The 24,841-nt window shown below is 37.0% G+C and overlaps 1 protein-coding gene across 1 annotated transcript in view; it reads right to left on the reverse strand.

Annotated features, from left to right (window-relative positions):
- The window catches only part of gbe1b (glucan (1,4-alpha-), branching enzyme 1b), a 123,054-nt gene that overhangs the window by 96,059 nt on the left and 2,154 nt on the right, over positions 1-24,841 (reverse strand). The window contains exons 2-3 of the mRNA XM_046862394.1: positions 5,119-5,288; positions 3,624-3,739 (exon numbers count right to left, since the gene is read on the reverse strand). Coding sequence (XP_046718350.1) covers positions 3,624-3,739; positions 5,119-5,288 — 286 coding nt within the window. The remainder of the gene's footprint in view (positions 1-3,623; positions 3,740-5,118; positions 5,289-24,841) is intronic.

Here is a 24,841-nt window from a genome sequence, read left to right on the forward strand (position 1 = left end):
TTTACAAGGAGTTCGAGTGAAAAATCTTGAGTGGCCTGCTATAGAGCTCTGACCTCACCACTTGTGAACACCTTTAGAACGAACTGGAACACTGACTGCACCCCAGGTTTCCTCCACCTACATCAGCACCTGAACATCAGCTGAACGTGTGTCTCATCTCACTCTGCCGATCCCGTCTTTGTTTCTCCAACCGCTTTCTCCTTATGCTTTCCTGCATTTCCTCATTCCACCACCACGTCTCTTTGTCTTCCTTCCTTTCCTTAAGTTGCACAGCTAGCTTGGTTTAATCAACAACTAAAGCACTAGCAAAAATGACCAACTGATTCAAGTTTTAAAAATCATCATTATAGCAACTTCTAATTACACCAACACTACTATTTATACATGGCAGATGTATGCGGTATAATAACCAGTTTCATGGAAACATCAAAGCCAGCTAAAAATAACTAAAAAGACACTGACTTTGCATCTGGAGGCTGAAAAAAATCTTAAAAAAATTGTAGAATGTACATTTTATGGTAAAACTATATATTGCACAAACATTTCCCATTAAAATACAATACCCTGAAAAAAGACTGGGACAAGGACTATTCTTCTAGAGATACTTTCAGCCAAGCTTCAGCCTAGTGGCCAGCCTGAGGAAAAAAACGAGTGCCAGGGTCTGAATCTGCTTCTTATCGCTTGCTGCCTGACCCGAGCTGACAATTGCAACCCCCAAGCCAGAATGGAGACTCAGACCTGCAGACCATCATCCAGTCACCTTATGTCTTCCAACACACAACTTCCACCATGACTCATCACACTGCAGACTTAATATAGTCGTGAAGGTAGTGTCAATGTGATCGAAGTGCAATAAGAAATTCCAAACTGATTTCAGTACGGAAAAATAAAGAAAGAATGAACTCAATTCTGAAACTATCTTGTTTTATTTAGAATTTAACCACACTGGTTTTAGGGTTTTACTGTGTAGAACCACGATGAGATATTTTGCAAGCAGCTGATGTGTGGTGTTAACGGTTTTGTACCTCTTGTACCGTATTTTCCAGACTATAAGCCATTACTTTTTTCCCTACTCTTTGAACCCTGCGGCTTAAACAATGAAGCAGCTAATTTATGGATTTTTCCTGGGTTTTTACCAGTTTCACAAGCTTCAAGCCAAAAAACTGAGCCCCATAACATTAGACCAATTAAATTGCCGTACGGGTTCAGGTGAACCAATTAAACTCTTTATATTAAATCGGGTGCACTCCCACTGAATCGGGCCGCACCACATCATAAATATGGATGAGGTTCCTCTGAGGTTTGACCTGCTTCTCACTCGGACTGTCTACAAGAAATGTGAATCATTCGTCATGCTGAAAACAACCGGGCATGAAAAAAACGCACTTCAGCTGTGTTCTGAGCTGCACGGCATCAGGAGAAAAGCTTCACCGATGGTGATTTTTTTAAACGCACGACGATGCCAAAAGAAAAACTCTCGAGAGAAATTGTTGTGAAAGGAAGGAGGAAGACAGTGAACAATGACTTTCTTGGTAGGCTACTGTTTAGATACAAGCCGTGTAACAGACACTGTCTTTTAGTAAAGCCTGTGTAAAGTTCATTAGTTTCAATGTAGGCTTATAGACAGGTGCGGCTTATTTATGTTCAAAATTAAAATCTTTGTCAAATTCAGTGGGTGCGGCTTATATTTGGGTGCGCTTAAAAGTCCGGAAATTAGGGAAATGTATTAATTTTTTTCTTATTTCAGTATACTTAATTATAATAATAATGATTCGTATTAAATGGTTTATTGTTATTCATATTATATTATATTATTATATTATATTATATATACAGCGAGGAAAATAAGTATTTGAACACCCTGCTATTTTGCAAGTTCTCCCACTTAGAAATCATGGAGGGGTCTGAAATTGTCATCGTAGGTGCATGTCCACTGTGAGAGACATAATCTAAAAAAGAAATCCAGAAATCACAATGTATGATTTTTTAACTATCTATTTGTATGATACAGCTGCAAATAAGTATTTGAACACCTGAGAAAGTCAATGTTAATATTTGGTACAGTAGCCTTTGTTTGCAATTGCAGAGGTCAAACATTTCCTGTAGTTTTTCACCAGGTTTGCACACACTGCAGGAGAGATTTTGGCCCACTCCTCCACACAGATCTTCTCTAGATCAGTCAGGTTTCTGGCCTGTCGCTGAGAAACACAGAGTTTAAGCTTCCTCCAAAGATTCCCTATTGGGTTCAGTCTGGAGACTGGCTAGGCCACGCCAGAAGCTTGAACCTTAATCTTCTTACAGAGCCACTCCTTGGTTATCCTGGCTGTGTGCTTCGGGTCATTGTCATGTTGGAAGACCCAGCCTCGACCCATCTTCAATGCTCTAACTGAGGGAAGGAGGTTGTTCCCCAAAATCTCGCAATACATGGCCCCGGTCATCCTCTCCTTAATACAGTACAGTCGCCCTGTTTCATGTGCAGAAAAACACCCCCAAAGCATGATGCTACCACCCCCATGCTTCACAGTAGGGATGGTGTTCTTGGGATGGCACTCATCATTCTTCTTTCTCCAAACACGTTTAGTGGAATTATGACCCAAAAGTTCTATTTTGGTCTCATCTGACCACATGACTTTCTCCCATGACTCCTCTGGATCATCCAAATGGTCATTGGCAAACTTAAGACGTGCCTGGACATGTGCCTGGTTTAAGCAGGGGAACCTTCCGTGCCATGCGTGATTTCAAACCATGACGTCTTAGTGTATTACCAACAGTAACCTTGGAAACGGTGGTCCCAGCTCTTTTCAGGTCATTGACCAGCTCCTCCCATGTAGTTCTGGGCTGATTTCTCACCTTCCTTAGGATCATTGAGACCCCACGAGGTGAGATCTTGCATGGAGGTGGACAGGTGTCTTTATGCAGCTAACGACTCAAACAGGTGCATGTAATTTAGGATAATAAATGTAGTGGAGGTGGACATTTTAAAGGCAGACTAACAGGTCTTTGAGGGTCAGAATTCTAGCTGATAGACAGGTGTTTAAATACTTATTTGCAGCTGTATCATACAAATAAATAGTTAAAAAAAATCATACATTGTGATTTCTGGATTTTTTTTTTTAGATTATGTCTCTCACAGTGGACATGCACCTACGATGACAATTTCAGACCCCTCCATGATTTCTAAGTGGTAGAACTTGCAAAATAGCAGGGTGTTCAAATACTTATTTTCCTCACTGTATATATATATATATATATATATATATATATATATATATATATATATATATATATATATATATACACACACACACACACACACACACACACACACACACACACACACACACACACACACACACACACACACACTTTTTTTTCTTACAGTTTACAAATCAACTTATACAAGTCTACTGTGAAACACATTGACACATTTTTTATAATGAAGTCTTCTAATATTATTATTTAATATTTTGTCAAATCAACCACCCTGAATTAGCATCAATCTGAAATAACAAGAAAAATGAACAGCTCTGCATGACTTTCTGATTTGATGATGCCGGTAGCTTAATTAAGCACCAAATACTAATATAGCAGGTAAACATGCAAGACATTACAGTAGGTCTTACCTTTAGCTTGGAATTGTGAGCAACAGCTGGTGAGTTGTCCTCTTTAGGTGGTATGTGTAGCTCCCATTTCCCAAACTCCATCTTCTTATATGGGTGAGAAAATTTATCCCAGCCATCTATTTAAAAAAAATATTAATTTGCACTTAACTCAACTAAAAAATTTAAGGCATTTTTGTAACCTGTTTTTCATTTTACTTTTTAAAAAACTATATCTAAACATTGTGGAATAAACCTTTCAAACTGCCCATTTCTGAGCCACAATATTTATAGGAGAACCACTACATCTTAATATTCTGAATGATTGATGCATTTTTCTTCCTGTCAAAATAAAGATACTTGGCATGCTGTTGTCAAAATTTCATTACATTATCAAACTACTGTGTACATTTGTACAACAAATAAAAAAATCTAATAAATTATTTGTGTTCTATTTCCTGGTTTCCTTTCTTTGCATACATTGTGTTGATTCAGCATAAGGAAAAAACTGTGAGACTGTATATTTCTTAAACAGGATTTTTGTTTGCTGGTTTGTTTGCTGGTTTGTTTGTTTGGTGCTCTGAATGGTTCCTTTAGTCACATATGTGTTTTAAGTTTATTTGGGGGTGGGGTGGCCGGGTGGGGGGTAAACAAAATTGAAATTTAATATACATTAGCTTGCAAATCATTTTAAACTTATTGAGAATGTCACCCAGAATCTAAATAATAATAATAATAATAAAAATAATAAAGTTGACGAAGTAGTCTGCAATATTTGTATGAAACAATGGCTATGCTCTGTAGTTCATAAAACACAATTATGAAGATTCTTTTTGGTCGATCAGAAGTGATGAAACACATAATACTTAGATCACTATAAAAACAAACTAAGCAGAGAGTGACATTTTTCTCTTAACAATCATCTAAGATCATATGAACATCAATGCCACAAATTATTCATTCATCAATGCTCAGTTAAAGGGAGAAAAGAAAAATACTTTTTTGTTTCTTGTTAACAAAAAACACTTTTAAAAATTTAAAAACAAAGAACCTGTCATTCAGAAATAATATTATTTTACATGTGATCATTTAAGAGATGATAAAAAAAAATAAAAAAAAATCTCTATCTACAGTTGCACATAAACCGCTTTTATTTTTGTTTTCCACAATTACAAAGATACCGATATAAAATGAGAATTTTATTGGAACAAAGATAATAGCTCATAGGCTTCATTTGCACAAATCTGTTTTTAATCACGTAAAGAATATACTGTATTAGCCAAGGCTTTTTTTTATGCGTTATTGCACTAGCTTTGTTTTCACTGCTCTAAAATTGAATGAAGAAAATTTTATATTTGGCTTAACAGCAGAACACAGAAACAGGAAACCCAGGATCCAGAAAAGGATGTTTTAATCAAGGCACTAACATTGACCGAATGACACAATCGACTGAATGCTTCAACACTGATAACATTTTAATTGATAAACCTTAAGGTAAAAAAAGGAAACTTATACATACTAAAGTCTCCAGTTAGGAACAGAGCTTCAGCCGCTGGAGCCCACTCTTTAAATACGAGGCTGTTGTCCGGCAAGCGATGTGCTCCGAAGGTTTTATAGCTGCGTGTGAACTGATCAAAGCCCCCTTCAGCCTCCTCCAGGAGCATCAACTGCTTCTGAAACAAACCATATCTGCCAAAACAAGGACACAAGGGGAGATACACATCAGTAAACAAGAATCGACTAGGACATAACCCTGCTATTCCCACCTTGAACACATGAAGGGCTATAGAAAATGTTGTGAAAAATTAATGGGGTTGATGGCCCCCAGGCTTCAAAACAGTGAAACACATCTGTGAATATAGATTATATAGATTATACAATTCAAGGACATACTGTATAGAAAGTCTGTTGCCTGATTCTGCAGGGAACTTGTGAAAGTTCAAGCTGAATAATGAAGTTAACTATGCAAACCAATAAAACAAAGATATTTTTTATATTATTTTACAAGACACCAGTACAAACTATATACATTTTTAATGACCACTTAGGAAAGAACTATAGTTCACACTACAAACAATACTAAATTATACAAAACATGTTTCTCTTTTGCACAGATAGAACTAATTTAAATTCTGCTTTGCCCAAAGTCAAAGTGGATCAAATTTGGATTAAAAAAGCAGTTGAGAAAATGCTGTAAAGTGAAATGGGAGTTTAATGTCACAGGTCGTTCACCATGGCAAGACTGAGCAAAGCAACAAGGCACAAGGTAGTTATACTGCAACAGTAAGGTCTCTCCCAGGCAACGATTTCAATGCAGATTGGGGCTTCAGGATGTGCTGTTCAAGCTATTTTGAAGATGCACAAAAAGACATCAAGTGTGTTGAAGACTGTAGGGACAGTGGTCCGCCTCGAAAACTTAATGCAGCAGATGAAAGATACATCATGCTTATTTCCCTTCAAGGTAGAAAGAACTCCAGGTGTGCCATCAGCAAAGAACTAGGAAAAGCCAGTGGGACCCAGGTATACCTATAAACTCTTTGGAGATGTTTGGTGAGAAATAGTCTTAATGGAAGAAGTGTGGCCAAAAGGAAATTGTCAGGAGATGCTCTGGTCTGATGAGTCAATATTTGAACTATTTGGCTGTAGAAAAAAAAACAAAAAAAAAAACAAGTTGTTGCCAAAGGGCTGCAGAGCAGTACAATAATGAGCCCAACAGTGAAGCATGGTGGAGTTTTTCTGCAGGTTTGGGACTGCATTCCTGCAAATGGATTTTATTCTGCAACAGAACAATGACCACAAACCAATGTATTTAAGAACTACCTTCAGCATAGAGAAAAACAAACAAGCCGTCCTGGAAGTAATAGTTTTTGCATGCACAGAGGCCTGATCTCAACATCATCGAGTCTGTCGATGTGGATTACATTAGGATTTGAGGCAGCATACACCTGCAGAAGATCCGTATTTAAATGAAACAAACTAACTCCCGAGTTCCTTTAAAAACTGTACCTAGAAGTGCAATTGTACCTAAAAGTATTGATGCTGTTTTGCAGGGAAATTGTGGTCACACCAAATATAAATTAGATTTGGTTTTCTCTTCTATTCATTTACTTTCCATTTTGTAAATTCATGAAAATTAATAATTAACACTTCTATTTTTTCACAATAATTCTCACTTTACTGCCTCAAACATTTGCACAGTACTGAACATGAAAATATCACTTTTCCCATCAAAAAAGGATTTCAGAGCTTATACTAAATTTAATGTACAAAGTTCTTATTCCTCTCACTGCTGCAGCCCGGGTTCGATCCCCGGTCAGGGAACCAACCCAGCCACTTTTAGTGCCGGTCCCAAGCCCAGATAAATGGGGAGGGTTGCGTTAGGAAGGGCATCCAGTGTAAAAACATGTGCCAAATCAAACATGCGGATGATCCGCTGTGGCGACCCCTAATGGGAGAAACCGAAAGAAAGTATAATGTACAAAGTTCTTATTATAAATACTTAATTCTTGTACATGAGTAAAAGTAAAAATGCTTGAAAAAAGTAAAGAATACTCCTTTTACTTTTCTTCTTCAGTAAAAAGTGCAAAGGTACTTGCTTTTGAATGCTTTTAAGTATCGATCTATGAAAACTATTGTATATTTAAATAATCGATGCAATTCGGTGTTCTCTTTTCCTGCACATCATAGTTTTTTAATGGGAGTTTTTTTTGTGGAGTTCCCTTCCTGTACACAAACTCCGGTAAAAACCGTGGGGTTACTGCTGTGGTCTCGATACGGGTTCTCATTTAACTTAAGCTATATGGACAAAAATACTGGGACACGACTTTTACAGTCATGAGGGCACGCTGGCGCGTTTTAGCTGCCGCTCCTTCTCCCTCGTTTATTTTAATTTTAATTTTAGTAGTTTTTGGTCGCACAATTTGCGTCTTTTTGCGTGATGTGGATTCATGCTTCGCATGTTGGATTACTGCTTTTTTCTCTGAGTGCTGTTTACTGGATTTTACTGTTTTGCTGCCTGGTCCAGGACGTACACTGCTTACACACCGCTGTGAGGCTGCTGTTGGTGTGGACCCTCCCCGAATGGCTCTCAGGTACACTGCATACCAGTTGTTGAACCTGAACAGACATTTCGATTTGGCGAAAGATGTATGTGCTCTCTGCAGTAATGTTGGAATGTTGCGACCTAAGCGTTACATACATCGCTCGTCAAGGCGGAGCTGTGTGAGCTCAACATCTAAACCTGTCGCTTGTCCGAGATTTCTGCGTAAACCCCATAGACTGCCGTTCAGACCTTCAGGGGTTAATTTTAATAATTTATCAGCTCTCAGGCGTGGGGATGTTGCATCGGATTCATCTCCTCCCTCGCGTCTGCTGAAATCAGCACTGCTAAATGCACGCTCTGTCAACAACAAAGCTGTCATTTTATCTGACATTATTTTAGAACAAAAGCTGGACCTTGTCTGTTTAACTGAGACATGGCACAAAGAATCTGATGGTCTTCTTTTTAATGAACTAACACCTGCTGGCTATGGATTATTTGACCTTCCGCGTTTTTCTGGCAGAGGTGGGGGTATCATTGTGTTACACAATTAACAGGTCAACATGCGTCTGGTTGCTGCCCCCAAATTTGACTCATTTGAGTGCCTTGTTTTGAGTGTTTCTGCCCCCATTGCTACTGCAGTGGCTACAGTCTACAGGCCTCCTAAGTCAAAAAAAGACTTCTTATCTGAATTCTCAGATATGTTGTCTTTCTCTGCCTCAGATTTGAAAAATTCTTCTCCTGGGTGATTTCAACATCCATATGGATGTAAAAGACTCCACAATAACTAAAGACTTTTTGTCCATATTGGAGTGCTTTGAATTAGACCAACTCGTGGACTTTCCTACGCATGACAAAGGCCATACTTTAGACCTTGTGATTTCCAACGGTTCATTTGTGTCTCATTTGTCAACCTCTGATTTAGGTCTGTCTGATCACCGGGCTGTCTTTTTTAAAATGGAGTTACCTGTCATGAACACTACCTCTTCTCGCATCATTAATTATCGCAAGTGGAGATCTATTGAGCCCACTGATTTTTCAGACTTTATTGACTCTTCTTTGAGTTGTGATTCTCTATCTGATGATCTGGATGATAACGTTTCTATGCTGAACTCCGTCCTCCTGTCTGGCCTGGACACATTGGCTCCCTTAAAGTCACGATCTGTTTCTTTTGCACGCTCTGCTCCGTGGTACAATGATGATTTGCGTACAATGAAGGCTTTGTGTCGCAAAATGGAGCGTAGATGGCGCATTTCAGGTTTAACGGTTCATCACCAGGCCTGGAAAGTCAGCTTACTTGAATATAAGGCTGAAATGGTGTCAGCAAGATCTGTGTATTTTTCCCAGATAATTGTCAATAATCAGAAAAACCCTAAACAACTGTTTCACATAATCAATAAGCTGCTTAAAAATCACAGCCTCTCTAATGTTCCAGCTTCAACTCACCTATGTAATATGTTTTGGAGTTTTTAGCACCAAAATAGTAAATATCGTAATCACATTGTTAACACTGCTCCCTCATCCTTAAGTGTGTCTGCATTCTCTGGTATTTGTCTCTCTAACTTTGCTGTTCATGACTCCCAGTCATTATGCAACATGGTTTCAAAATTGAAAGCCTCAACTTCCAGAGTTGATCCGATACCATCTTGTCTTTTTAAATCTTGTTTTGATTCCCTCTCTCCTGTTGTTTTGAGAATTATCAATAACTCTCTGTATACCAGTGTTGTACCATCAGCACTTAAAACTGCTGCTGTCACCCCAGTACCAAAAACTAACAACATGAACTTTGATAATCCGAACAATTTTCGTCCCATCTCTAATCTTCCATTCCTCGCCAAAATTTTAGAACAAACAGTGGCTTCTCAGCTACTTTTGCATCTCTCTACTAATGATCTTTTTGAGCCACTTCAGTCTGGCTTCCGTAAACTCCACAGCACTGAAACGGCGTTAGTTAAGGTCACTAATGATTTATTAATGGCTTCTGATTCCGGCCGTCTATCTATACTGATTCTTCTGGATCTTAGTGCGCTTTTGATACTATAGATCACGCAATTTTGATTAACCGCTTAGAGACTATTTTTGGGGTTTCTGAATCTGCATTAGAGTGGTTTAAGTCCTACCTTTCTGACCGTAAGCAGTTTGTTGTGATGGGTGATTGCAAGTCTAAGGTTGGTGTGGTGCAATCTGGTGTTCCTCAGGGATCGGTTTTGGGCCCATTACTTTTTAGTATTTATATTTATCCATTTGGCCAGCTTTTAAGATCACTTGGTCTTAACTATCACTTTTATGCCGATGACACTCAGATCTATATACATTCTAAACCTGATGTCAATATGCCTGTGTCTTTTCTCTCTCAATGTTTTACTGAGATTAAGAAATGGATGTCAGAAAATTATCTTTGTCTGAACAGTGACAAGACCAAGTGATGCTTATTGGTTCACCTCATCAGTTGTGTAAAGCAGAGTCTGTAACTTTAAGTTTGGATGGCTCTGCTTTACAATTCCAAACTAAACTAAAAAATTTAGGGGTGATATTTGACACCAATTTAACATTTGACCATCATGTTCGTAGCACTGTCAAAGCGTCATTTTTTCATCTCAGAAACATTGGCAAATTACGTCCCATGCTGACTTTCTCTGTTGCTGAAAAATTGATCAACACATTTGTATTTTCACGTTTAGACTACTGTAATGCTTTGCTGGCTGGAGTTCCTAAAGCTACCCTAAGTAAATTACAGTTGGTACAAAATTCTGCTGCTAGAATTCTGACTGGGACCAGTGCAAGGAACACATCACACCTATCCTGGAAAAATTGCACTGGCTTCCAGTTAGTTTTCGTATTGAGTTTAAAATTCTCATGCTCACCTATAAGGCCTTGAATAATCTGGCCCCTCAATATTTATGTGAGCTGTTAACCCCCTACACACCTTCACGTGCTCTACGGTCCTCTGAAGCTGGTCTTCTCACTGCCCAAAAAACACGGCTAAAAACTGTGGGTGATCGGGCTTTTTCTTCTTTGGCTCCTAAACTGTGGAATTCCCTGCCCTCAGAGATCAGGAATGCAGAATCACTGGGTGTTTTTAAATCCCATCTTAAAACGTACTTTTTTAGGGTAGCTTTTATGTGACTTCTTTGTCTGTTATTTATTGAGTTTTTATTTTTTGTATAGTTAGTTTTAGTGTTTGTATTATTATGTGTATCTTTTAATTTTATCTGTTATGTCAAGCGCTTTGAGAAACTCCTTTTAAAGGCGCTATACAAAATAAAGGTTATTATTATTATTATTATTACAGTATGTGCTTCTTCCCCGAACTGTTACCACAACATTGGAGGCAGACAATTACACAGAATGTTTATTGAGGCAGTAGAATTAAGTTTCCCCTTCACTTAAACCAAGAGGCCGAAACAAATTTAGCTCCATAAAGATATGATTTACATGGATTGGAGTGGTAGAGCTTGAGTGCTTGCTATAGAGCTCTGACCTCAACCCTATTAAACACCTTTGGAATGAATTGGAACGTTTACTGCACCCCAGGCCTCCGCACTACATCAGTGTCTGACTTTACTAAAACCCTTGTGGCTGAATGAGCACAAATCTCCACAAGCACACACTCCAAAATCTCATGGAACATCTTGCCAGAAGATTGAAGGTTATTATAACAGCTGATGGGAACAAATGTGGAATGGGAGGTTAAAAATGCATGTGCAGGTGTCTGCAAACTCTATACAGTGTATGTATTTACTTGAAAGTAACAAGGAAAGTCATGTTTTTTTTCTGCAGTGAAGAAAACATTTCAGAAAAAAATGAAAATACTTAAAATGTACAGACCTGAAAAATGTATTTAAATTGCATTAACACAATAAAGTGCAGTAGAATATTGCTGGAAAATTTCCAATGACCTGCATTTGATCCTCAGTTTGTCAGTTACAGTGACAACGCGGATCGAATCATGTGTAATGTGCAAAAACACATTTGTGTTTAATCACACAAACAGTACATATTTTATTTGCCATTTTTGTATCAAATATTTTTGCACAATTAATTTATGAAAGAAAAATAACTGCATATTGAAGGAGCTTTCTAACATGAAACACTGTTAATCCATTGATGAGAAGCCTTTTTAATTAATTTCCAGTACTTTAGATTTACTTACATAATTAGGTAGACAAATAAAGCTATCACAAATAAATCTCAAACTTTTCAATCCCCAGTTCCAACAAGAGATAATAAGTGTCTGATGATTTGTGTTACTGTAATACCCAATATATACACGCACATATATTTATACATGCATACATACTGGGGATGGTAAGATTCACTGGTTCATCGGTACATCTGCATAAAAGTTAAGGTGTGATGCACTGAATTACAAAAAAGTGTGCATGGAATACAAGTTGGCATTTGAATGGTGATGCATCGTTTTTACATTCGTAAATCGCTATTTTCCGCAGCGGCCATATATTAGGCATTGTCTACTTCTTCACTCTTTATTATTATGACTGTGAAGACACAAGAATGCCTCAATGAATATACCAATATTTAAAACTTGCCCATTCCAGATCAATATTTTTGTTGTTAAATACATTTCTAGATGTTGAAAACATATAGAAAATATACAACCTGCATCTTACAGCTCTGTCTAAACTGGTGATCCTAAAAGCCTCTGCTATAATAATAATTGGGTGAACTGTGAATTGAATGGAGGACTGCCTTAGTAGCGCCCAATAAATTGCTGATATTCTTGGCATGTCCCCCGGCTTGTGTCCCAGCTGATTAGAGTCTGGAGAAGACATCCAAAACTGCATCTCAATCAGCCTGTCAAGGAGATTTCATTGGAAGCTGATTTCCAACCTAGTCATTACTGAAAGGCTGCGGAATCAAAACTTGGGCCAACCTTATTATTAGTAATAATGAGTGCGCAAATGTTGTCCTTGATTTCCTCTTCTGCGTGTTTCCTATACGACACTTCCTACAAACTAAACCAACGTTTTATATTAGCTTACCTCATGTCTCCTCTCAGGCAAAAGGCCTATGCTGTTTTATCCAAACACTTCCATTTTTCACAAGAATGCACACATTGGCAACTTTCTTTGTTTTCCCGGCGTGAGGTTTTAAAAATTCCTAAATTCAGCAATGCGGAGTACGACTAGTACCGTAAAGATCTGGCATTGCGTGTTGAGATTTCTTACACTTCAAATCATTCAAATTTATGTTCCTTTTAAAAGCAGCACCTGAAAGTGTTGCACAATGTACTAAAGACAATTGGATAAATGACCGCACCCAGCAGAACAAGGATTATTATTTTTATGGGAAATCACACGCACATGCATCTCTCCTTCTGTTTCTCCATTTTACTCACTTGCTTTCTCTCTTATACACACACAAACTTTAATCATTCAAGAGAAACTCAAGACAGTAAAGACACTCAAGATTCTGCACTGTATAACTAAATTCCCCATTATCAAATTAGCAGGAAAAAGATTATAACCTCAAAAAAAAAAAAAAAAAGAAAAGAAAAGAAAATTTAGCACCCAGCAGGATTTAGAACACTGCAACATCAAACTGTAAAATTATATATTTTTTGGCCTTAATTTCAAAGCAATGCAGGAAGCATATTACTGTTCTCTACCCCATCACTACCAGACAGTTTACTGGTTAAAGTATGATGAGTTTTAACCACAATAAGGATGGAAAACAGCACAATAAAGAAAAACCATTAAAGGCTGGTGTAATGCATTACCACTATGATACTGTAAAGATCCGGTACCATAGGACTCTAGGTACAATATAACTTTTTTTTTTTTTGTAAAATATTAAATAATATTTTCATAATCTTTCTGAATTTATAAACACATTTAATTTTGGGGCTGATCCACAAAACCAGAAAAGAAATTTCTGATGTAATTTACAGTATAATATCTATTTAAATGTTTGATAGTGTAACTATATTGTTTGCTTCTTTTCTTTTTTATTTATATACTGTACTGTATATATTTGCTCTATGCCTCTGCTTTATATTTGCGCATTTTTCTTTGCTCCTGTAACACTGTGGGCGGTATAAAGGTATATCTTATCGCTTATCTTATATTATAAATAGCTGATACCTCTCCGATACCTAACCATTCCAATGTTTAAAAACGTTTTTATTTTTTATTATTATTTTACCTCAACACTAACGACTAGGAATCCTTCCATAAATGCATTTCTCTAAAAAAGATTTTTAAACCATATATGTGGAGTGTTCACCATTCAAGACCCTGTGAGAGTTGTTATAATTAGAATAGAAAATGTGTGACAGTAATCACTTTAATATTATCTATTTGACTTGCAGCCGAAATTACTATTAGAGCTTCTCCTAATGAAACTTAATTACCTCCGAACCAATCAGGTTTGAGAATTCTCTTTGCACTAGGTTAAAAGCAACTAAATACCAGCTCAGCTTCTGTACTGAAGAGAAAGATATTTTAAACACAGCAAAATGCTAAATATGTACAATACACGTTAGTTTAGGGTTCATACGGTAAATTAAAACAGGACACCATGTTTTATATCTCACAACAATGGAGATAAATCATATATGATTAATCATATTTTAATCTTGACCATGATATTTTACTTCCTCTAATTCATGGTTTCAGGAAGTTCATCCAAATGTTAGCTAGCAAGACAGTTAAACTAATTTTGGATGCTGGAGTTGTGAAGCAAGAGCACTTCCTGTTATGCCACCATTACCTTACATCCCATCAATTGCATTTACTAAATCAATTTAGCTCAAGTCTTATTCTGATTAAAAATGTTATAATGTGTGAACCATCTTACATTCATATTCAGTCACTATTTAATCATGGTTATGGTGTTATATATTAAATATCTAGGAAGGTTTGAGAGAATCTACATCCCTGTGTTTTTGGAAGCTTGGAGGAAACCCAAGAACCTGGAAGAAAACCCACAGTGTCTTACAAAGTCTTTGTCAAACTCTGCACAGACAGAAGTCTGAGCTCAGGACTGAACTGAAGTATACACACAATGAGCAAATGTGTTTTGTAACTCAAACTAGACAAATGGCAGATGAGAACAATGTGAAATAAATGCAGGCTTGTGATGTACAATTCAAAAGAAAGCTGCGTTTTATGTGAAAAAAGAAAAAAAAAACTACTCTGCTAATAATCAGGATTTCAAAACTAAGCAAAAGAACAATCTTTTTTTTTTTTGCCATTTATTTTGTGGCCCCAGCCTGGATGAATACAACCTTAGTTAAACCTTGTGTTGGCAGCAGATCCTTAATAAATGTTACAATTCAACATAATTCCCCTTATTCTGTTTATTAGGATTCAAATCAGGATTGCTCATTTAAGAAAAGCATTAAAATATACCAGACAGTGGTAAGAATTTTAGATAATTGCCAATTATAGGTGTATATCTCCCGCCAAACACAGGAGAAATGTTAATGTAGAACAAAAGTTCTCAAAAATGTAGCCAGTTCAAAGAAACAAACACAAAATCGGCTAAATAATTGCAAAAAAATAAATTAAAAAAGAAAGAAAAGAAAGAAAAAGCTTGAGTGTTTGCCAGCAGTCTTTAAGTATTCAGCTCACCCTCTCTCTATAATGTGCACAGGTGTTCAATGCAAGCCTGAGTGAAGAGAACAGCTGGAGGAAGTGTGAGCTCACCACAGAGAACACAGTCACACGGCCAGGACGACATGGCCAACATTTTAGTCCAGTCAACACTGTGGCATTACAGGGACAGCAGGGGAGTTCAATTTTGTTCCTGGCTAGAACACTGAAGAACAGTGTAACTCAGTAAGGCCAAGTGAGCTTAAATATAACAGACACATTGCCATGAAGACATCAGCAAAGTAGCAAGACTGATCCCCCCCCCCGACAGAAAAATAAGACATTACGACACAAAAACTCTGGGCCAAAACAAAAAAAAACAAGTCTAAAATGTCAGTCATGTTGGTTCAAGATTCATAAATAATAACAGGACACTGTATTGTGAGGAAGATTGGTTTAAGGTTATGGCTTAGTACTGTATATATATATATATATATATATATATATATATATATATATATATATATATATATATATATACATATACACAGTGCCCTCCACAATTATTGGCACCCCTGTTTAAGATGTGGTCGTGGACTTCTAAAAATTCTCCTTTTTTTTAAAACAACATAGAACCCAAATGCAAAAAAGAGAAAAATCCAACCTTTTATTTAAGTACATTACTTTGGTGGTAAAAATCACACATTTAGAAAAAAAAAAACTTGAAATCATGTGTGCCACAATTATTGGCACCCTGATGTTAATACTTTGTACAACCTCCTTTTGCCAACAAGACAGCACTTAATCTCCTCCTATAACATTTCACAAGATTGGAGAACACAGAGAGAGGGAATTTTGACCATTCTTCTTTGCACAATCTTTCTAGATCATCCAGTGTCCTGGGTCCTCTCTTATGCACTCTTCTCTTTAGCTCGCCCCACAGGTTTTCGATTGGGTTGAGGTCTGGGGACTGAGATGGCCATGGGAGGACCTTGAGTTTGTGACTGCTGAACCACTTTTGTGTAGATTTTGCCACATGTTTTGGATCATTATCCTGCTGAAAGACCCAATGACGACCCATCTTCAGCTTTCTGGCAGAGGCCATCAGGTTTTATTTAAAATATCCTGGTACTTCAAAGCGTTCATAATGCCATGCACCCTAACAAGGTTCCCAGGGCCTTTGGAAGAGAAACAGGCCCACAGCATCACAGATCCTCCACCATACTTCACGGTGGGCATGAGGTGCTTTTCGGCATACTCATCTTTTGTTTTACGCCAGACCCACTTAGAGTGTTTGTTGCCAAAAAGCTCAATCTTAGTCTCATCTGACCAAAGCACACGATCCCAGTTGAAGTCCCAGTACCGCTTAGCAAACTCCAGGCGTTTACGTTTGTGAGTGTTAGTGAGAAAAGGCTTTTCCTTGCATGCCTCCCAAACAGCTTGTTGGCATGTAGAGGCGTCTGATGGTTGTTTTGGAGACTCTGTGACCCCAAGATGCCACTCTTTGATGCAATTCTGTGACGGTGAGCTTGGGAAATTTTTTTACTTCTCTTACCATCCTCCTCACTGTGCGTTGTGGCAAGATAAACTTGGGACCTCTTTCAGCCTTGTTTGTCACTGTTCCAGTTGTTTTAAACTTCTTAATGATTCCTCTGACTGTAGATACCGGCAAGTTAAGGCGGTGGCTATTTTCTTGTAGCCATTGCCTGACTTATGAAGGTCGACACACATCTGCCTTACTTGAATGGTGTGTTCTCTTGTCTTTGCCATGTTGACAAATGGGTAAGAGAATTAGGCCTCTGTGTCACGTCATATTTATACCCCAGGAAATAGGAAATCATGAATTACTAATTAAAAGTCCCTAGATACCCTGACCAACCTTAGCAACTACAGAAAAATATATAAAAAAAAAAAAAATAAATAATTACATTTTTCAGAGGAATTGTTAGGGGTGCCAATAATTGTGGGACACATGATTTCAAGTTTTTTTTTTTTTTCCTAAATGTATGATTTTTTTTACCACCAAAGTTATGTACTTAAATGAAAGCTTGGATTTTTCTCTTTTTTTGCATTTGGGTTCTATGTTGTTTTAAAAAAAAAGGAGAATTTTTAGAAGTCCACGACCACATCTTAAACAGGGGTGCCAATAATTGTGGAGGGCACTGTATATATATATATATATTATATATATATATAAAATTATATTTTCATTTGAATAATGATATTTTACTTTATACCCTCGATGCTGGAGTTTTGAGGCAATACCATTTTCCACCATTGCATCCAATCAATTAAATTGTTTTCCTTTGAAAGTTTTGGTTTGGTTCAACAATTATAAAAGCCATGTTGCCTTGAAGCCGTCATGCAATGTAGCTCGGCTGATCATCCAGACAGAAATATATTTGCAAATATTATGACACAATTAAGTCAAAACTGCCTGGGTCAACAAAATGTAATGTAATGCAAACACCAAATTTGAAAGGTGCACATTATCAATTGAAATTCTCAAATCTTTAAGAAAAGCATTTGAGTGCACAGCTGAGGAGAGAAACTTGTTCCTCAGAGCCAATCCTATAAATGGCTTATGCTACAGCTTTCTCAGCACCTCTGTAACCAAAAAGAACACATTTCTTATTCACTTGTGAATAAATGAACTCCGAGTACTGCCTAGAGTTTGTCTTAACCTGGCTGTAGATTACGATTACTGGCATTAACAGCAAATCCTACTTGTCCTACTGGGGCCTGTCTCACGCAGGCCTTGATCAACAGCTCACTCGCTGCAGTCAGGATCCACGTTTAATCTGTTGTTATCAGAATTAGAACCACTTTCTCACCAGATTTACATGCAGCCCAGAGAAATTGATATGATTTCAAAGGAAAAGCCCCCCCCCAGCATTTGATTGGTTAGAGGTTGTTGATTAATTTTCTATGGAAAGATTTATATGAATTTGGTCATACTAAAAGGTAACAATATTATACATTAATGGCATTTGGCAGACGCCCTTATCCAGAGCAACTTACAATTATCTCATCCTTACAACTGGGCAGTTGGAGGGTTTCTCAAGGACACAGAAGTGGCAACTTAGTGGTGGTGGGATTTGAAATCATAAACTTCTAATCCAAAGTCCAATATCTTAACCACTGAGCTACCTCTTCCCAAATGTGTGCGTATAAAATTTTTCCAAAGCAAGATCTAGCACAGGGGAAATAATAGCTTGATAGTATGGATGATCAGAAGGTTGTGAGTTAAAATCCCAGAACCACCAAACTGCCACTGCTCAGCCTTTCAGCAAGTCCCTTACCCCTCAATCGCTCTGGCGTATAAATGAAATAATTGCAAGTCACTCCGCATAAGGGTGTCTGCCAAAATGCTGAAATGTAAATGTGACATTTTCTTTGAGGGAAACCGAGTTTGGAGTGATTCGTAACATAGCTGTTGAAGTTTTCTTAAAGAGAACATAACTGTATTTTGTATCTAAAAGAAACAGTTAAAGGAATAAATTGATAACAGAAACGATGAAAGAAATATTAGGCATTATTACAAACAGATAACAACGTTTGCAGAGAAATAAAACCTTTCATAGCTTTAAAGCACAGACTGTTGTGGTTTATTCCATGCTAATTTCTGTCATCTAAAGCCTCCATGATGACTTCATTATTGACAACAGGAGAAAGAAAGTACAGATATTAATCATTTCAATCCGGTGATCTCTGAAATTCTCCTTGTAGTTTCTGTTCAGGGTTTTTCGTTAGATGGAGGCGATATTGGATAATACCACACACTAATCAGAATGATTAATATACAGTTGGAACCCGGTTATGTCGATGTCCTAGGGGGTTGCCAAAAAGCATCGAGATAACCGATGATCGAGATAAAGGAAAATCAAAATGGCGGCAATATATTAACGTGCTTGAAATTTCTTTATGTGCATGATGTGCGTTAATAAATGAGAATGTGCATGCCCGTGTTTTTGGAGGTTTTTTTTACACAACAGCGTTGCCGCGATTTGTTTGATGAAGGCATGCTATAAAAATTGACATACAGTACATGTTTGTTAACTGTCAGGAATCCACCTGCCACGACCCATTCGGCACCCCCTTCGGCGTAACTCGACTTAATAGGGTTGTCGAGTTAACCGAGGTCGAGATAAGTGGGTTCCACTGCACTTATCTTAACCTGCTTGAACCCGTACACAAAAACTGGGTTAAAGATTGACCCAGTCCTGGCTGATTTCTGTCCTGTTCACTCAATATCTGTGTTGCAAAACTGCTACAATCTAGCACATTTAAAACCAATTGCTAAAAATTCAATGTTAATCAGCCTAATTAGTTTTACAGAAAGTATACCCTATTGTTGTACAGTATATAGTTTGCAAATAATGACAGAATAAAATTTAGTTTTTGAAATGCATGTGGAAGGAAAACGAGAGGAAATTGCATAAGAGACAAGTACACTTTACTGCACACCGAAACGTTCTCATGTGTGGCAATACAATTTACACAATTAGTTTCAGGGATAAACATTTGAACAGGAGCCCTGCAATCGTGTCTAGAAAGTTCTTCGTATTAGGCCATTTTTCATCTTCAACTTTAGTTGTCATCAGAATAGAGTGTATGAGCACTTTTTTCTGCTTCAGTGACAATTTGACAGTGCAGGAGCGTCGTTTTGACACACGATACAATCACTGATCTAAATCTATTAAACTTATGTCCAGCAACTTATTTAAAGCATGATATTTGTTAGTTCAACTTTAGGCAAATGATCTTATTTGGTAAAAACAAACAAACAAATAAATAAAAAAAGAATAAACTTTGTGTTGTCTGAAAGTAGAGTGGACTATGATGTTTGCAGATGATATTATTATTTGTGGTCAGAGTACGGATCAGGTTGAGAAGAGCCTGGAGAGGTGGAGGTATGTGCTGAAGATAAGGGGAATGAAAGAAAAAAAAAAGTTGTCTGAAAGTAGAGAGGTACACAATGTGGACAAAAGTTTTTGGAAACCTGATTTGATTTTTAAAATCTGATTCCATATTAAGTCCCCATTTACTGCTAGACTATCTCCACTCTTCTAAGAAGATGTTGCACTACATTTAGGTTGTAAATATTTGTGCTCATTCACCAATAAGAATGCTAGTAAAGTCAGGTACTGATGTAGGTGAGGAGGCCTGGGGTACAATTCCAATTTGATGTACCAACTCATCCCAAAGATGTTTAATAGGATTAAGTTCAGCGCTCTAGAACAGATTACTCAAGATCTTACTCCATTAAAATGTAACCTTAATGGACCTCAGGGGTCGTGTTGCGCTGGAACAGTTTTGGGCCTCCTAGTTCAAGTGAAGGGAAAATGTAATTCTACCGCATCTAAATATATTTTATACAATTGTGTGCCTCCAATATGGTGGTAACAGTTTGGGGAAGAAATGCATATGACTAGAAAAGTCAAGTGTCTTAATTCTTTGTCAATATATTGTATATTGAATTATATCTGCATTCCAGAATTCAGCCACAACAACATGCAATGTAATGTTGACACACACATATACATATATATATATATATATATATATATATATATATATATATATATATATATATATAAGCATACCACCTCATCAGTGAAGCATGGTGGTGGTAGTGTCATGGCGTGGGCATGTATGGCTGCCAATGGAACTGGTTCTCTTGTATTTATTGATGATGCGACTGCTGACAAAAGCAGCAGAATGAAGTGTTTTGGGCAATATTATCTGCTCATATTCAGCCAAATGCTTCAGAACTCATTGAACGGCGCTATACAGTGCAGATGGACAATGACCCAAAGCATACTGCAAAAGCAACCAAAGAGTTTGCTATGTTATGTTATGCAATGGCCAAGTCAATCACCTGACCTGAATCCGACTGAGCATGCATTTCACTTGCTGAAGACAAAACTGAAGGGAAAATGCCCCAAGAACAAGCAGGAACTGAAGACATTTGCAGTAGAGGCCCGGCAGAGCATCACCAGGGATGAAACCCAGCGTCTGGTGATGTCTATGCGTTCCAGACTTCAAGCTGTAATTGACCGTAAAGGATTTGCAACCAAGTATTAAAAAAGTGAAAGTTTGATTTATTTTTGATGATTATTATTCTGTCCCATTACTTTTGGTCCCTTAACAAGTGGGAAGCACATATGCAAACTGTTGTAATTCCTACACCGTTCACCTGATTTGGATGTAAATGCCCTCAAAATTTAAGCTGACAGTCGCAGATAAAGCACAACTTGTTTGTTTTATTTCAAATCCATTGTGGTGGTGTATAGAGCCAAAAATGTTAGAATTGTGTTGATGTCCCAATAGTTATGGACCTGACTGTATTTCACCCGTGTAACAGACACTTTCGTAAAGCCTGTGTAAAGTTCATTAGTTTCAGTGTAGACACTGCGGCTTATTTATGTTCAAAATAAAAATCTTTGTTAAATTCAGTGGGTGCGGCTTATATATGGGTGCACTTTATAGTCCGAAAATTACGGTACTCTTGAATAAGCAACAAAAAGTTTTTGCCTCTTAAATAGGTAGAAATTTGGCCTTTGCCCTTAGACATTGACCTACAGATGCCCTCATGAGCTTGCTGTATCTGTGCTACAGTAATACCTGCATTCATTAACATTAGGTCAATGAAGAAAGGTCATATTATCAAATTGGTCATATTCTGTCTCTGTAATGACTCCCTCTGATATTTAAGAATAGCAAATCATCTGTAAATAAAACGAGCTTCCGTACAGAGCCTCAGAAACACATTTCATTCAGAACGATTTCGCTAGTTACCCAGAGTCAAGGGAAATAAATGACCTTTAATATTTTTAGATCCTTGAGAGACATTAGATCCTTCAAAGTTAATTAAACAGGAATATGGCACCTTGTCACAGGTCTCTGTGGCAATAACAGTAAAACAGTCACATGTTCGGAAATGATTAGCGATGACTGACTGTTCGGTATGAATATTAAAGGATCTTTTGTTCACTCAGGTCATGTTAAAGGTTGTTATGCAACATCATTGTCATAATCATTCCTGATGAGGCATGATTAAGAGTTCGGCAAATTGTAAACGCAAATTCTGTGAAAAGATGGCTGACAAAAATCTTCAATCTGCATCTTTATCGGATTACATTTCATGGTATTTGTTTTGCAACAAGGAAATATATGACCATATCTGTTTAGCCACGAGTCACTTCAGCATATAGTCTCGAGAGGTGTACAAACACACACATTGATAAATGAAACAACGTAATCCTGAACATCATCTAATGCTAAACTATACCTATTATGATTTGAATGGAATGTTTTATTCGAAAAGAATTTTTTTTTTTGGAAACGCAGACACTGATACATAATCTAGCCCAGGAGAAACAAATGAAAATGTCGTAATATGATCCGTCATCTGACATTTTCCCAGCAACTCTCCAAGTTCAATTATCCTATATTAGCCTGTTATTTGCTGATTTGCATTTACTGTAATCTACCTTATGAATCCACTCTTTACCTACACCTCAAGTCACTGCACCCTCATTCCCATTTATTTCATTTAACTCAAAGTGTAAACTGTATTTACTTACTAATTTACAAATGAATATACTTTTTTTTTTCTTTCGCACTAAATTTCGTAACTAGTTGTTCTTAAAATTGTACAGTATTACAAATGTCTCAAAAACACTCCCACCCTTTTATACTCAATAAGAAATCCAGGGTTTTCCCTGGTGAGATATTTTGGAAGTATGAGTATTTTCTGAGTAAAGGCAATGCTAGTGTGGTTAAAGAGCATATTAGTCCATTAATATATGCTTAATGCTCGTTTTTGTTTAACAGAGATCAGATGATGGAGGGTCTTTAGCATGTAGGAGGAAAGCTTTTACAAGTCTTAAATGTGTTCAATTGTGGGAGTCTTGAGTATGTGGTCTGACTGTGTCTGGATTCAGAAGGGAAGATGAGAAATTGTATTTTGTTTATTGCAGGGTTGATTTGATGTAATTTGTTATGAATGACCTGCTTGCATCACTTTTTTTCTTTCTTTCTTTCTTTTTTTTTTAAACGTACGAGTTTATTAATCGTATATCTAAAAGCATTACCGGATCATCATGCTCTCTACCTGTACAGAATGATCCTAAATATTGCATCATAGCCTTGTGTGTTTAATTAAATGTCAATGGCTATTTGCACCACTGTTTGGATGTTCGCTACACTTCACTGTGTCTGTACTTGTACTCTGATAGTGATAAAGTTAAATCGAACCTAGCAAAACTTATATCCTGTAAAAGCGCATATAATGCGAACATAAATAGTGCCAAATTAACAAGTCTAAAAGTCCATGCAGCTAAAGAGAATACTGTATGTATCTATATGTATCAAAACGCTAAGCCCTTTATTCATTATTTGGGCCTCTTTTGTTTGTTTTATGTAAGCAGTTATTTATTTATTCACTTATTATTTTTTCAATATTGAAGAGGTGTACTCCCCCCCACATTTTACTGGCAAAGCCATGAGTTCAGGTCCTTCATATATCTACAACTGTTTCAAAGATTGCAGTACATTAGGTTCAAGTGGAACTATCTGCATGTTAAGAGCTACTAAACAAAATGTATTACATGCAGAGTAATGTGTATGTGTGGCTCTGAGGTAATGACTATTATGTGAAAATTGTGATAAATCGTGGTGCTCAGGATAGTATAAACAGGTGTTCTTAAACTTTGAGCAGACAGGTACTGCTTCAACCAAAATAATGTTAATATTAAAAACAATGCATAATAATAATCTAATCATCATAAAAACATCTGAGATAGACCCCTAAGAAAGTCAAACCATACATGGCAATTAATTAAACCTAAATTTAGAGACTTTATTGTCATTGTAGTGATACAACAAAATTAGTTTGGCAACTCTCTAAGACCAGCAGCAAAAACAAAAAAAATGTGAGCGAAACAAAAGAATAAAGAAAAGATAATAGCACTAAAATATAATCATATGAAATATGTGATAGTATGTAATGAAATATATGTGCAGTCGAACGCAAAGTAGGGCTGCAAAACATTATCGATAAAATCAATAATATCGATAATAAAATTCATTCAACAAATGCATTTTTTTTAGTCGGCCTGCTCAAGTTACGGGTTAGCGTTATGGTAAAATAACACAGCTGTTTTTGAACATGGCGGACAGTACAGGGTCAACCGGCAGCAGGAAAAAGTCTGCTTCCCAAGTCATCCAAACGCAAGGCATTTGGAGCATTTCATATTAAATGCAACAAAGAAAACAGTACCTGGAAGTTATGCAAAGCTGAGCTTGTGTGGGATGAAAGTACCACAGTGATGCACGGGCACGCAACAAGTAAACACACTGGTGTCACGGATGAAAATGAAACACAATACGTAACGTACGGTAAGTGAAAACTGTATAATCCTCATCATGTGAAAATAGTAGTTTAATAAAGTGATATTGTGAAAACTGTTTGTTTGTAACTTCAGAATTCAATGAAAACAGTGTAAACAAACACTAAATCTAAAAGCAGCAAATAACAGCATTAACAAATAATAAAACTTTTAGTCACTGTTGTGGTTTTTAGCGAAGGATTATGCATTTGTACACCAATGCACATTTTCTTCTTTTTTTTTATTTTTATC

Source organism: Silurus meridionalis, chromosome 12, assembly GCF_014805685.1.
Source record: "Silurus meridionalis isolate SWU-2019-XX chromosome 12, ASM1480568v1, whole genome shotgun sequence".
NCBI classification, from domain to species: Eukaryota; Metazoa; Chordata; class Actinopteri; order Siluriformes; family Siluridae; genus Silurus; species Silurus meridionalis.